Source organism: Lepidochelys olivacea, assembly GCF_965140295.1.
Source record: "Lepidochelys olivacea isolate rLepOli2 genome assembly, chromosome: 1".
Lineage (NCBI taxonomy): Eukaryota > Metazoa > Chordata > Testudines > Cheloniidae > Lepidochelys > Lepidochelys olivacea.
The window spans coordinates 60831973-60844717 of record NC_140411.1 but is presented as its reverse complement, the minus strand read 5'-3'; the positions used below and the strand labels follow the sequence as shown (position 1 = coordinate 60844717).

The 12745-nt window shown below is 39.7% G+C and overlaps 1 protein-coding gene across 6 annotated transcripts in view; it reads left to right on the top strand.

The window, feature by feature from the left end:
* Positions 1–12745, top strand: part of LRCH1 (leucine rich repeats and calponin homology domain containing 1) — a 232464-nt gene that overhangs the window by 175262 nt on the left and 44457 nt on the right. For all 6 annotated transcript variants that reach the window (XR_014710349.1, XR_014710350.1, XR_014710351.1 and 3 more), the window contains exons 11-16: positions 306–392; positions 3184–3273; positions 3381–3417; positions 3973–4089; positions 9877–9924; positions 11391–11463. Coding sequence is in view for 3 of the 6 variants with exons in the window: in XM_084619897.1 (XP_084476023.1) it covers positions 306–392; positions 3184–3273; positions 3381–3417; positions 3973–4089; positions 9877–9924; positions 11391–11463 (452 nt within the window). In the remaining 3 variants the exon portion in view is untranslated. The remainder of the gene's footprint in view (positions 1–305; positions 393–3183; positions 3274–3380; positions 3418–3972; positions 4090–9876; positions 9925–11390; positions 11464–12745) is intronic.

The following is a 12745-nucleotide window of genomic DNA, read 5'->3' as shown; positions in this document are numbered from 1 at the left end:
AATAAACTTTATTAATCAAGGGAAAAAATTGTTGGTAATTAAATTTATTTCAGCGTCGGAAGTCAGGCTGTTTAAATTGATTGAAATGATAGATGGGGGAATAACTATTTAGTTCATCGGCTTCTAAACTGACTTCCTAGTTTCCACACGAAAATTGCCAAATCCTACATCTGTATATTAATCGGCACAAATGCAGGGTTTTGCAATACAATTTAAATAGCCAATTTGAAAATGAAAATATTGCCCATTGATTTAAATTCTAACTCCTTTGATACTCACCCTAGTGTCTTTGTTTCCTACCGTAGAACGAATACATCAAATAAGCAAAGTATTGATATAGCCATGATAGATCATTTAAAAGAAGCAGTAGATTTGCTGCAAGATCCCAACAGGTATGCTCATATCAGAGGGTCTCCTGTTGTAAGTAATACATTGTATGGGAAATTCTGTGAGGATCAAAGTCAAAAAATGCTCTCTCGCTCTTTTTTTTCCCATGACTAAATGCCTTCTGCCCTGCATGAATGCGATGTGGGATGTTAACTAGACAGCAGGGGATATGGCATGATGCCTGGAAGGGCATGGGGGATGCAAGAATGCACAGTTTGCAAGATGGGTCTGGCTTCTCCTCCTCTTCGGATCCTTCACCTTTCCATTGCCTGAGGGTGAGGGGACTGGGCTGGCTGACTGGCTCTTGCATACCCCTCCCACCATTTAAACTTCTCCAAGCTTTTCAATAGCTTCTTATACTGGTTAGCTGCCCTGCCCCCCTTCCCTTTAGTTGTAGCATAGGAGTTGTATTTTCAGCATACTTCTGGACTGTCTAATTGTCTGTTTTGGGATGAGGGAGAATTTTTCCCATTGGGTCAAATTGACTGAGTGGGTTTTTGTTTTTTTTTAAATCTTTGTCATAGTGTTATGGAGGCTGAATTAGGTTGAAAGCAATAGAACTTGAAAGTTTAACATTAGGAAAGGTACGGTTGGCTAGTTTGTCGCAACTAGTAGGTAAATGCTAAAAGGGTCAGCTCCCAGAAATAAATGAGACATGGGGTTTCGCTAGTTGACCTCATGCCTATAGGAGATGGGGCCACCTGAAGTCTTCAGGGAGCAGTAGAGAGGATTCCGAAGTGAGGAGAGTCCTAGGGGCAGTTTGAGAAGGGTCTAACCTGAGTTATTGGTTATAAGGTGGGAGTTTTGTATCACCACAATGGAACCAGTTAAATGTCTGGTATGTGAAAGCAGGGGGTGGTGCATAGCCCCCCTATTCCATGTTAAATTAATAAAGTTGTGGCCTGACATTTAAATTCATCCCTGCATCTGTCATTCAGTCACCTGAATGTTCTGATTAAAGTATGTTTGTCTGTTGAAGTTATTTGTTAGCATACAAGGTGTTCTTCAGGAATGGGTTATCAGATGTTCTTAATTTGACAAGCTAATAAAAAAGAAAATTAATTGTTATGTGACCTTTTGACTAAGAGTAGCTTAGATATAATCTTCCCTGGATAGTATGCACTAGATTCCCATGATGTTAACACAGTGGTGTCCAAACTTTTCTGTCGCTATCTCCCCACCCTTACCAGAAATGGAATCTGTCCATGCCCCTCCCCCCCTTCATTACTGCACAGTTGGCTCAACAGAGAAGCTTGGGGGAGCAGCTGGGGCTTGGGGGCAGGGCTGGGGCTGGGGACAGAGCCAGGGGCAGAGTGGAGCTGGGGCCAGAGCAGGGGGTACAGTGGAGTTGCAGCTGGGGCGAGAGCTGGGCTGGGAACGGAGCTGCAGCTGGGACCAGAGGTGGGCAGGGGACAGAGTGGGGCTGCGAGGTGCCTCCCCACGCTCTGTGGGGGCTGGCCCTGTCACGCGCCCCCCCCCCAAACATTCCTCTACACCCCTTTAAGGTGGTGCACCCCACAGTTTGGGAACCACTGTGTTAACAGGAACTGTAAATGTAATAGAAAACATAGATGAAGAAAAGCTAATTAATCCAGCCATCTAGTTGTACAGAACTGTTCCCCACAATGGTTTTTCTGATGCTTTGTATAGCCTAATTTAAACTTTTTCTAGGGATGCATTAGAAAAAGAATATAATCCCCAGTCTATACTTGCAATTGCCCAGTGGGAGTAGGAGCAGGCCCTTTGTGAATGAACAAAGGATCAGTTTTTTCAGTTGTTCTAGTGAATGTATTGCCTGCTCACTTTGAAAATATTTCCCCTTTTAGTTCAGAAGATGAATTTACTTTAGCTCGTGCTGGACAGTTCTCTCTATAGAAATGTTTGTTAGTTTTGAAATAGGTAAAGCAGATGTTTTTACTTTGTAAAAGAGAAATAAGCTTGCCAGTTAGAAAAGTTTGTTCATATTAGTTCTGGATTCAGTAAATGCAACATTCCAAGTGGCATTGCTTCTGCACCTCACCTGAGGCGTTCTCTTTCAGTTGGAACAAGCGTTGCTATTTTAAAAAAAAAATTAGTTTAAAAAATGTGTTAATTAAACATAACAACGAGAAGGTCTTGTTTGTCACTTAATTACTCAGTGCTGTAACCCATAACAGTACACATCTCCTTTCCCCTACCAAACCAAGAAGAGACCTTTAAAAATGTAATGAATTGTTGTTTTAATATTTCAGTTTAACTAGGTTTCTTATTCTGAATATATGTTATGAAGCAAATATATTTGCAATACTCACGTCTGTGAATATTCAGATGGGCCATTTATTTCAAATACTGCTGTTCAGGATAGCCAATCATGCTGTACATATATACAAAACCAGTAAAGAGAAATGTAGAAAATAAAATATGTAGGTTATTCTTTTTCTTTGTGATTTTAAGATGTGCTTAATTACATATCTATAGTCTGAACAGTAAAGAGCAAGTTGCACTATTTTCCCAGTTGATATTTTGCTATTTTTGGCAGTTCCAACCCACTTCTAAAGAATAATGGGAACTAGTATTCTGTTGGATTTGCATATGTACAGTTGAATAAGAATTTGTATAACCTACTGACCAAGGTTTAATATTGTAGTCTTGCATTTGGGTACTGAAGTGAGTGGTGTGTAGATGAGGAGTTGTAAGTAGTTGCACAAGTTAGAAGAAAACCATCATTTAATATACCCATTTTTAAAAATTAAATACTTAATAGAACGTTCATCAAAGATATACCCCAGTGCATTGTTTTTATTTCAAACCTTACAGATTAAGCATGGATATTACAGAGAGCAGTGGTGTGAATCTGTATCCCATGGAACCAGCAACAGATTTAGAATTACAGGAGTCTACAGTAAAGTGTGTTTATATTCCTTTTTCAGAAAAATAATGGATTTGCTAAATTTCATATTCAAGATTCTACACGTCAAAATTTAATGTGTTGTGTTTTGTATATCCACATACAGTGGCCAAATGCAGATGGAGGAGGCTCCTATCTATCAGGTACGTTGTCACTGTATTACAAAAGATCCAAGAGAGACACTGAAAATGGGTCACCAATTACATTAGCTATTGGACCAGTAAATGAACAAAGTTTAGTGGTCTGCAAGAGAAAAATGTAGCTGCAGTTATTTTCAAAATTTCGCATATCATTTTGTAAAATTAATTTTGCTTTCACAAATTTTTTAAATAGCTCATAAGGACTTTTTTAATGTACAGAGATTTAGTTATTTTTAATCTCTGTAGTCCTTTGCCTTCACTGTGGCGACTATGCTTGTTGCTGCACTCATAAATCTGCCTGCAATTGTCCCATTGAGCCAAATACTTCAAGTATTGTAATGGCCATAAAAATAGATGAACAGTCTGCAGCCCTTCGCTAAATGCACTCTTGTTTGTTTTTCTTCCTACCCTATCATTCCACTGTTCACTACCACTGTGGGATTGCTCTTCACAGTATTTGTACAAAACTACTTGTTATAGTGTGTTAAGAAAAAGTTGGGTATTTGTTTCTGATCCCCAGCAGTGTGCATAAAGTCTCAACAGATGTGTACATTGCAGAATGAAAATGCTGAGGAAGAACTAGAATTTCAGAAGAGGAGAGAATTGATTATAGAGAAAACCAAGACTGAAGCCAAAATAGCATGTGAGCAGGATGAGAAGCAACTACTGAGTCAGGTATGGAGGAGCCTGGGTACAACATATTTATCTAGTCCTAGGACCTTGAAAAGGGATTCCAAAGAATGTTATCCTATTCGTTGGTGTGCAAATAGAACTATTGTTCTATAGGATAAAACATGACTACTCTGGGGGTTTATGCCTTACCATGAACATAACAACGGCCATAGTGAGTCAGACCAGTGGTCTATCTAGCGAAGTATGCTGTCTCTGACAGTGGCCAGTGCCAGTTGCTTGAGGGAGTGAAAGAGCAGGATAATTTCAAGTGACCCCTCCCCTGTCTTCCAGTCCCACCCTCTGGCAGTTGGTGGTTTAGGGAAACCCATAGCATGGGGTGGCATCTCTGCCTTCTTGGCTAATAGCATTAATGGACCTATCCTCCATGAATTTACCTAATTCATTTTTAACCCTTTTATAGTTTTGGCCTTCACAATATCCCCGGCAATGAATTTCATGGGTTGACTTTGCACTGTGTGAAGAAATACTTCATTTGGTTTGTTTTAAACCTTCTGCCTATTAATGTCATTTGGTGACTCCTAGTTCTTATGTTATGTGAAGGGGTTAATAACACTTCCCTATTCCCTTTCTCCATTACCATTCATGAATGTATAGAACTCTACCATATCCCCCTTAGTCATCTTTTTTTTAAGATGAACAGTCCCGGTCTGTATCTCTTCTCGTCAAAAAGCTGTTCCATGCCCTTAATAATTTTTGTTGCCTTTCTCTGCACCTCTTCAATTCTAATATATCTCTTTTGAAATGGGACTATCAGAACTGCACTCAATATTCCAGGTTTGGGTATATGGTGGATTTATACGGTGACATTATCATAATTTGTTTTATCATCTCTCTCTCTTTCCTAATGGTTCCTAGCACTCTGTTAGCTTTTTTGATTGTTTCTGCACATTGAGCAGATGTTTTCAGAGAACTATCCACGATGACTTCAAGATCTCTTTTTTGAGTGGTAACAGCTAATTTAGACCCCATGATTTTATATGTATAGTTGGGATTATATATTCCAATGTACATTACTTTGCATTTATCAACATTGAATTTTATCTGCCATTTTATCACCCAGTCGCATAGTTCAATGAGATCCCTTTGTAACTCTTCAGTCAGCTTTGGACTTAACTATTTTGAGTAATTTTGTATCATCTGCAAATTTGCCACCTCACTGTTTACCCTCTTTGTCCAGATCATTTATGAATATGTTGAACAGCACAGGTCTCAATACAGACCCTACGGGAGCACTGCTATTAATCTTTCTAAGGATTTGGCTCTAGAATAAAAATAAATAAGAATTAGCTCCTGGGGGAGAGGAACTGATGTATTGAAATTCAGCATAGCAGGAGACATTTATAATGGAGATTTTGTGAAATACAGTGACTTTAATCTTGTAGGAAAAGAGGACACAACACCTAGCAGGATTTGGCCCTTCAATAAAGTTGAAAAAATATTTCTTCAAGATATATGTGTTATTAGGCTATTGTAAGTAATAGTGTTTAAAACACAAAAGTTTAATTTTACAAGAAAAAAACTATTTACACGTTGAAGTAATTATTAATCTTCAAGATATCTTGGTTTTTGAATGTGTTGTAGTCATCAAAATTTAAGATGTCTGAAACCTGTGAATTTTTGTTGATATTTATTATCTTGAACCTTGATTTTGACAGTGTCCTTGCAACAAGCCACAGAGAACATAGTCATATATCATTCCACATACAATTAATTTGCTAATTCCTTTAATATCTTGTGTGTATCCAGAATCTCTAATTGTGTATCTTGAATTTCTTTTTTGAGTGATTGCACATGTCCATTTCACTGTAGGTTGTGTGTGTGTGTCTGTACCTCATGCGTAAGGCTACGATTTAGTCACGGGTATTGTTAGTAAATGTCACCGATAGGACACGGGCAATAACCAAAAAGTCACGGCCAGTGACCTGTCAGTGACTTTTAGTAAAAATATCCCTAACTAAATTCTACCTGCTTCGGGGGGGGCCCACCTGGGGCCCTGCCACCGCTGCTTCTCCGGGTGGGGGGGCAGCCCAGGGCCCCGCCACCACCATGTGTGCTGGGAGGGGGCATCCTGGGGCCCTACCACTCCCACGCCAGGCTGGGAGTGGCCTGCGGCGCCACTGTTGCTCCTGAACCACTGCTCTGGGCCAGCACCTGGGACCCGTTGTCTGGGGCCACTGGAGCAGCAGCCGGTGCAACTGGACCCAGAGCAGCCCCAGCAGGGTGGTCCTGTGGTTAGCTGCTGCAGCTGCGGAAGTCACGGAGGTCCCAGAAAGTCATGGAATCCGTGACTTTCCATGACCTCCACGAAAGATTTGCAGCCTTACTCATGAGCAGTTAGAGAAGATTTTCCCCTCAGCATTTTTCCCTGTCAGGGCTGCATGAGTACCGTTTTTCATCAGTGTTATAAAAGTGACTTTTTTGATATAGCATGATGATTATATACTGTAACATATCTGGCCTGTTGAGCAGGTAGTGCCAGGATGTCTGTTATGGACTTAGACCCCTTTAGCTGTGGGGTTGATGAAAGCTGTCGTCTCCAGGCAGGACACATGATGAAGAGGGATCTACTGACTTAGAGTGCTCTTATTCAGTCTAGAGAAGATGAGGGTTGATTAAAACCCTGAGGGGAGTCCTTTCATGAAGACTTGGCAGGAGCCCTAGGAGGTACACAGGAAAGCCTATGCAGTGGGGAAGGGTGTGTCTTCTCCCATCCCAGCTTGCTGAAAGTTGGAAGCAGTCTTAGTGGTTGGGGCCAAGTGTTCTGCATTGCTTTGTTTGTTCCAAAACTTTTTTGCAGTAATAAAGCTGGCCCTGAGGAAAAGGTGTTGCATTGAACTGTGGTTTGGCCTTTATTTTACCTTCCATAACTGGTGTATCTGCCCACTGGCTTACATATAAATGATATGTTAGTACTTGTAAGTCATGTTGTGAAATATGCAGCATACATTGTCAGTCTGATCCTGTTTAAAGAAGTGGCAAAAGATAAGTTGTACCATTATTGTAGAACTGACTCCTGGTAAATCTTTAAATCTATATTAAAATAGTTTTGTTTGGTGCTTGTTTAAATTATGACAGGTTTCAGAGTAACAGCCGTGTTACTCTGTATTCGCAAAAAGAAAAGGAGTACTTGTGGCACCTTAGAGACTAACCAATTTATCACTCTCCTGCTGGTAATAGCCCATCCAAAGTGACCACTGTCTTTACAATGTGTATGATAATCAAGGTGGGCCATTTCCAGCACAAATCCAGGTTTTCTCCCCCCCAAACACACACAAACTCACTCTCTTGCTGGTAATAGCTTATCCAAAGTGACTACTCTCCCTACAATGTGCATGATAATCAAGGTGGGCCATTTCCAGCACAAATCCAGGTTTTCTCACCCCCCCACCCCCATACACACACAAACTCACTCTCCTGCTGGTAATAGCTCATCCAAACTGACCACTCTCCTTACAATGTGTATGATAATCAAGGTGGGCCGTTTCCAGCATAAATCCAAGTTTAACCAGAATGTCGGGGGGGAGGAGGGGGGAGGAAAAAACAAGGGGAAATAGGCTACCTTGCATAATGACTTAGCCACTCCCAGTCTCTATTTAAGCCTAAATTAATAGTATCCAATTTGCAAATGAATTCCAATTCAGCAGTTTCTCGCTGGAGTCTGGATTTGAAGTTTTTTTGTTGTAAGATAGCGACCTTCATGTCTGTAATTGCGTGACCAGAGAGATTGAAGTGTTCTCCGACTGGTTTATGAATGTTATAATTCTTGACATCTGATTTGTGTCCATTTATTCTTTTGCGTAGAGACTGTCCAGTTTGACCAATGTACATGGCAGAGGGGCATTGCTGGCACATGATGGCATATATCACATTGGTGGATGTGCGGGTGAACAAGCCTCTGATAGTGTGGCTGATGTTATTAGGCTCTGTGATGGTGTCCCCTGAATAGATATGTGGGCACAGTTGGCAACGGGCTTTGTTGCAAGGATAGGTTCCTGGGTTAGTGGTTCTGTTGTGTGGTATGTGGTTGTTGGTGAGTATTTGCTTCAGGTTGGGAGGCTGTCTGTAGGCAAGGACTGGCCTGTCTCCCAAGATTTGTGAGAGTGTTGGGTCATCCTTCAGGATAGGTTGTAGATCCTTAATAATGCGTTGGAGCGGTTTAGTTGGGGGCTGAAGGTGATGGCTAGTGGCGTTCTGTTATTTTCTTTGTTAGGCCTGTCCTGTAGTAGGTGACTTCTGGGAACTCTTCTGGCTCTATCAATCTATTTCTTCACTTCCGCAGGTGGGTATTGTAGTTGTAAGAATGCTTGATAGAGATCTTGTAGGTGTTTGTCTCTGTCTGAGGGGTTGGAGCAAATGCGGTTGTATCGCAGAGCTTGGCTGTAGACGATGGATCATGTGGTGTGGTCAGGGTGAAAGCTGGAGGCATGTAGGTAGGCATAGCAGTCAGTAGGTTTCCGGTATAGGGTGGTGTTTATGTGACCATTGTTTATTAGAATTATAGAATCATAGAATATCAGGGTTGGAAGGGACCTCAGGAGGTCATCTAGTCCAACCCCCTGCTCAAAGCAGGACCAATCCCCAATTTTTGCCCCAGATCCCTAAATGGCCCCCTCAAGGATTGAACTCACAACCCTGGGTTTAGCAGGCCAATACTCAAACCACTGAGCTATCCCTCCCCCCCAAGCACTGTAGTGTCCAGGAAGTGGATCTCTTGTGTGGACTGGACCAGGCTGAGGTTGATGGTGGGATGGAAATTGTTGAAATCATGGTGGAATTCCTCAAGGGCTTCTTTTCCATGGGTCCAGATGATGAAGATGTCCTCAATATAGCGCAAGTAGAGTAGGGGCATTAGGGGACGAGAGTTGAGGAAGCGTTGTTCTAAATCAGCCATAAAAATGTTGTCATACTGTGGGGCCATGTGGGTACCCATAGCAGTGCAGCTGATCTGAAGATATACATTGTCCCCAAATGTAAAATAGTTATGGGTAAGGACAAAGTCACAAAGTTCAGCCACCAGCATTTTAAGGAGAGTGATCACTTTAGATAAGCTATTACCAGCAGGAGAGTGGGGTGGGAGGAGGTATTGTTTCATGGTCTCTGTGTATATAATGTCTTCTGCAGTTTCCACAGTATGCATCCGATGAAGTGAGTGAGCTGTAGCTCACGAAAGCTTATGCTCAAATAAATTGGTCACTCTCTAAAGTGCCACAAGTACTCCTTTTCTTTTTGTTTAAATTATGAACTCCATAGAACACCCTGAAATATTGACCTCTCCACGCAGGAACCATATATTAAAATGTTATAACTTGTGAAACAAATATAATAACCAACTTACGTGCTAGATTATTTCTAAAAGTCTACAAATTTCTTTTATTTCTATTCTAAATTAGGAAAATTTCTGTTCTAACTGAGGAAAATTTAATAAACTCAAAGTTTGCGCACTTAATGAGAATGTCACTAGCTCATTTAAGAATAGAAGTGTGTACATGTGTTCTTCAAGAAAAAGAATTGTTTCACTGAAAGGCTAACTAGTCTTTGAAGATGAAAAGTATTATATAAATGCTAAATATTATTCCTATTAGTTTAGGATTGTACTTAGTTTTTACTTTGTCTATTCACTCTAATTTTCCTTGATGAAAGTATGGGTAGAATGGCATAGGTTCCCTAAATCTCTCTCTCTGGCAGTGTGAATCTACCTATCAACAAAATGCTCTTTATTGTGTGATAAATTTACTTACTGAACCACTTTATTTCTATTCAAACATGCAGAATGATCTGATTGTCTGGAATATAGGAGGACGCAGTTCTCACAATGAGGTGAGATACTACTAGTATTGTGTGTGTGTGTGTGTCTATAATGTAAATTTTACTTTTGATTTACATATTGTCCCATGTCAGTGTATTTTTGACTATTTCTACCTGTTAAGAATGAAGTTGGTAATTGAACATCATTTGAGTCAAAATAAGTGATTGTCTTCCATTTCTATTTGCTGTAGTCTCTGTAATTTGATCCTTTTCTTAGTGTTTAATTGAACATAAACATGCAATCCTGGAAGTGTTTCTGATGAAATGCAGAGTATGTTGATTATATATGTTGATTATATGTAAGAGCATACCTCTGTTTTATTTCATTATACTTTCCCAAATTCTGCCACCTGGTGTTGAGTAGTACCCTATCCCACGAGAACTCCCATTGATTTCAGTGGGACTTCTTCTTGAATACAGTACATTCTGCCAAGAGTGGCCCTTTATAGTAGATTTCAGAAGGAAAAGTTATTTCCTTGGCCCCATTCTCCTCCACGGAAGCACTCTCAGGAGGAAGCTAAAGGAAAGGAAACATTTGAGGTTTTCCTTGTGTAGATTTGTTGTTAATGGTTCCATTGGGGAGGCAGCATCTGCTGCCCCGTGTAACTGTGTGGATGGCTCACAAATTCAGTGGACCGTGAGCGAATCAGGTGAGAGCACTGTGGCTGCTCCCTGCTCTCCACAGACTTACGCCCAATTTCTGCCATTGTAGCTCCAATAAAGCCTTGGTGATGGGACTCCTATAACCTGTGGCTCCCCCAGGAAGCCCCTTTTCTGGTTGATTCCCACCATGGAGTCTGTGTGGGCACAGAAAGATAATACAGTCTGTGCTGTACTATCTTTCCAGTCTTAGCTCTCCATGGTACAGAAGGGTAGAGTGTTTATCCTCCATATTCTTCTACCCACTGCTGTACTCCTTCCTTTCCTCCTGCATAGATCTGCAGACCCAGTTCAAGGTCAAGGGGGAGGATGCTCTGAGGTGTCTAAGTAACATCCCCCTTTCAGGTTTTTCTTGCTTGGATTTGAGCTGGTTTTTCTTCCGAAGAATTTCACAATACAGTAGGCAAAGCAGTTAGGCAAGGAAGTGTATTAATGCAATGAAAGAACAGAATGTACGTAAGGAAGGAGTGTTTTTTCTTATTCATTCTAAAATCTTGCACTGTAGTGATGAATTATTGTTCATGTGAAATGTTTGTGTAATATTAAAGTGATGATATGAAAGAAAACTGAAAAAATAATCAGATGAAGTTAGAACAGTGGGACAAATCCTGCAGTTCTTACTCAGTCAGAATCCCCTTTATAGTCACCAGGAGATTTGATGGAATAAAGAGTGAATTAGGGTTACAGGATGTGAGCCTATAATGTTAACAATTTGGGAGAAATAATTGTAATGCTGCATGATTGAATCTCTATATTTTGTGTAAACAATTGTGCTGAGATGTACAGTTTCTTACTCATATCTATCTTGAAACACACAGAGTAAGGAAAAAACTCCCACACAATCTCCTACTACAAACAACACCGCTCCTTTTGGCCTGAAGCCACGATCAGGTAAGATTGTGAAAAAGAATAAATTACAAGAGGGCTGCTTCTCCAGCAAACTCAAGGACCTTTGTTTTCTTCTATCTTATCTCCATCCAACAGGAATCAACAAGTCTCTTTTTAGTTTCTTAAGCCTGTGCTTACTGGTGGTGAATGTTCACTTACAATAGATATATATTTAGAAAGAAAGGAGGCAAAAACACTGTCCCCAAAACACTGAAAAAAAGTACAGTAGAAGTACTAACTTTTCAGCACATTTTATATGGATCAGTTTTCATCCCTCATTTTTTTCATATATAAAAATGCCATATATCTGCCTGATGCATCAATTTAAATCCTATGTTCACCTGGTTGACATACAGAGATACATTTTAAAGCTGTGAATAAATAAATTTATATGATAATTAGGTTTATTCAGGTAATTATTGTGCATTGCTCTGAAAATATATTCATGAGTTTTTCCATAGGAGTATGTATAAATATCAAATTAGGTGTTAACATAGCTGCAGTCTGTAGCAGAATGAATTTGTGATGTGCTAAATGCATAATCACTGACGTTTTAATTAGTGTGTTGATATAAACTAATTTTAATTGCTAGGGTATTAAGAATGAACAATCTCTTTTTAAAATGGGATCAGATGTAGGATGACATCGTTTTTATCTTTTGTTTGCTGAAATATGCAATATTAGAAGTCCTCTCACATTGTCTTTGAAGTATATCATGGTTTAGAGTTTTTTAAATTTATTTCAGCTTCCTAAAAATGTAATTGTATTTTTTTTTTCACCACTAATACCTTTAATCGAATGCTGGTAAGCCACTACAAGCCTGTAGCTTTCGTAATGAAATATTTCAGAAATAGCAGCACATTTTCATATTTGAATGCATTATAAGAAATTGTACCCTTAGAATTTATTAAAGCAAAAAAAAGGGATAATGAAACAAAGAAAACGTTGTTGAACCAAAATGGGTATCATTATTGAGAGCATTTAAATTCCCTGTTCAGTTGAGATGATGGGAAAGGTGTGCAACTTAACCAGGATACCCAAAAGTTTTAGATTTGTTCAGAACCAAGGCTTAACAGCTTAACAAACTGAAAAGTACAAACATTCTTGTGTATCCTTACTGCTTCAATTAATTTTAAATATACGCCAACATTTCAAAGCCCTCCACTCCTGACAACTCAGTGTGTAAAAAAAGGACTTCCTCTTTTGTATATATGTTAAGTAATTTAACCCTTATGTCTCAGTTGTTTTTCATATAATATTGAACAGACAACCTGAAACCCATTAT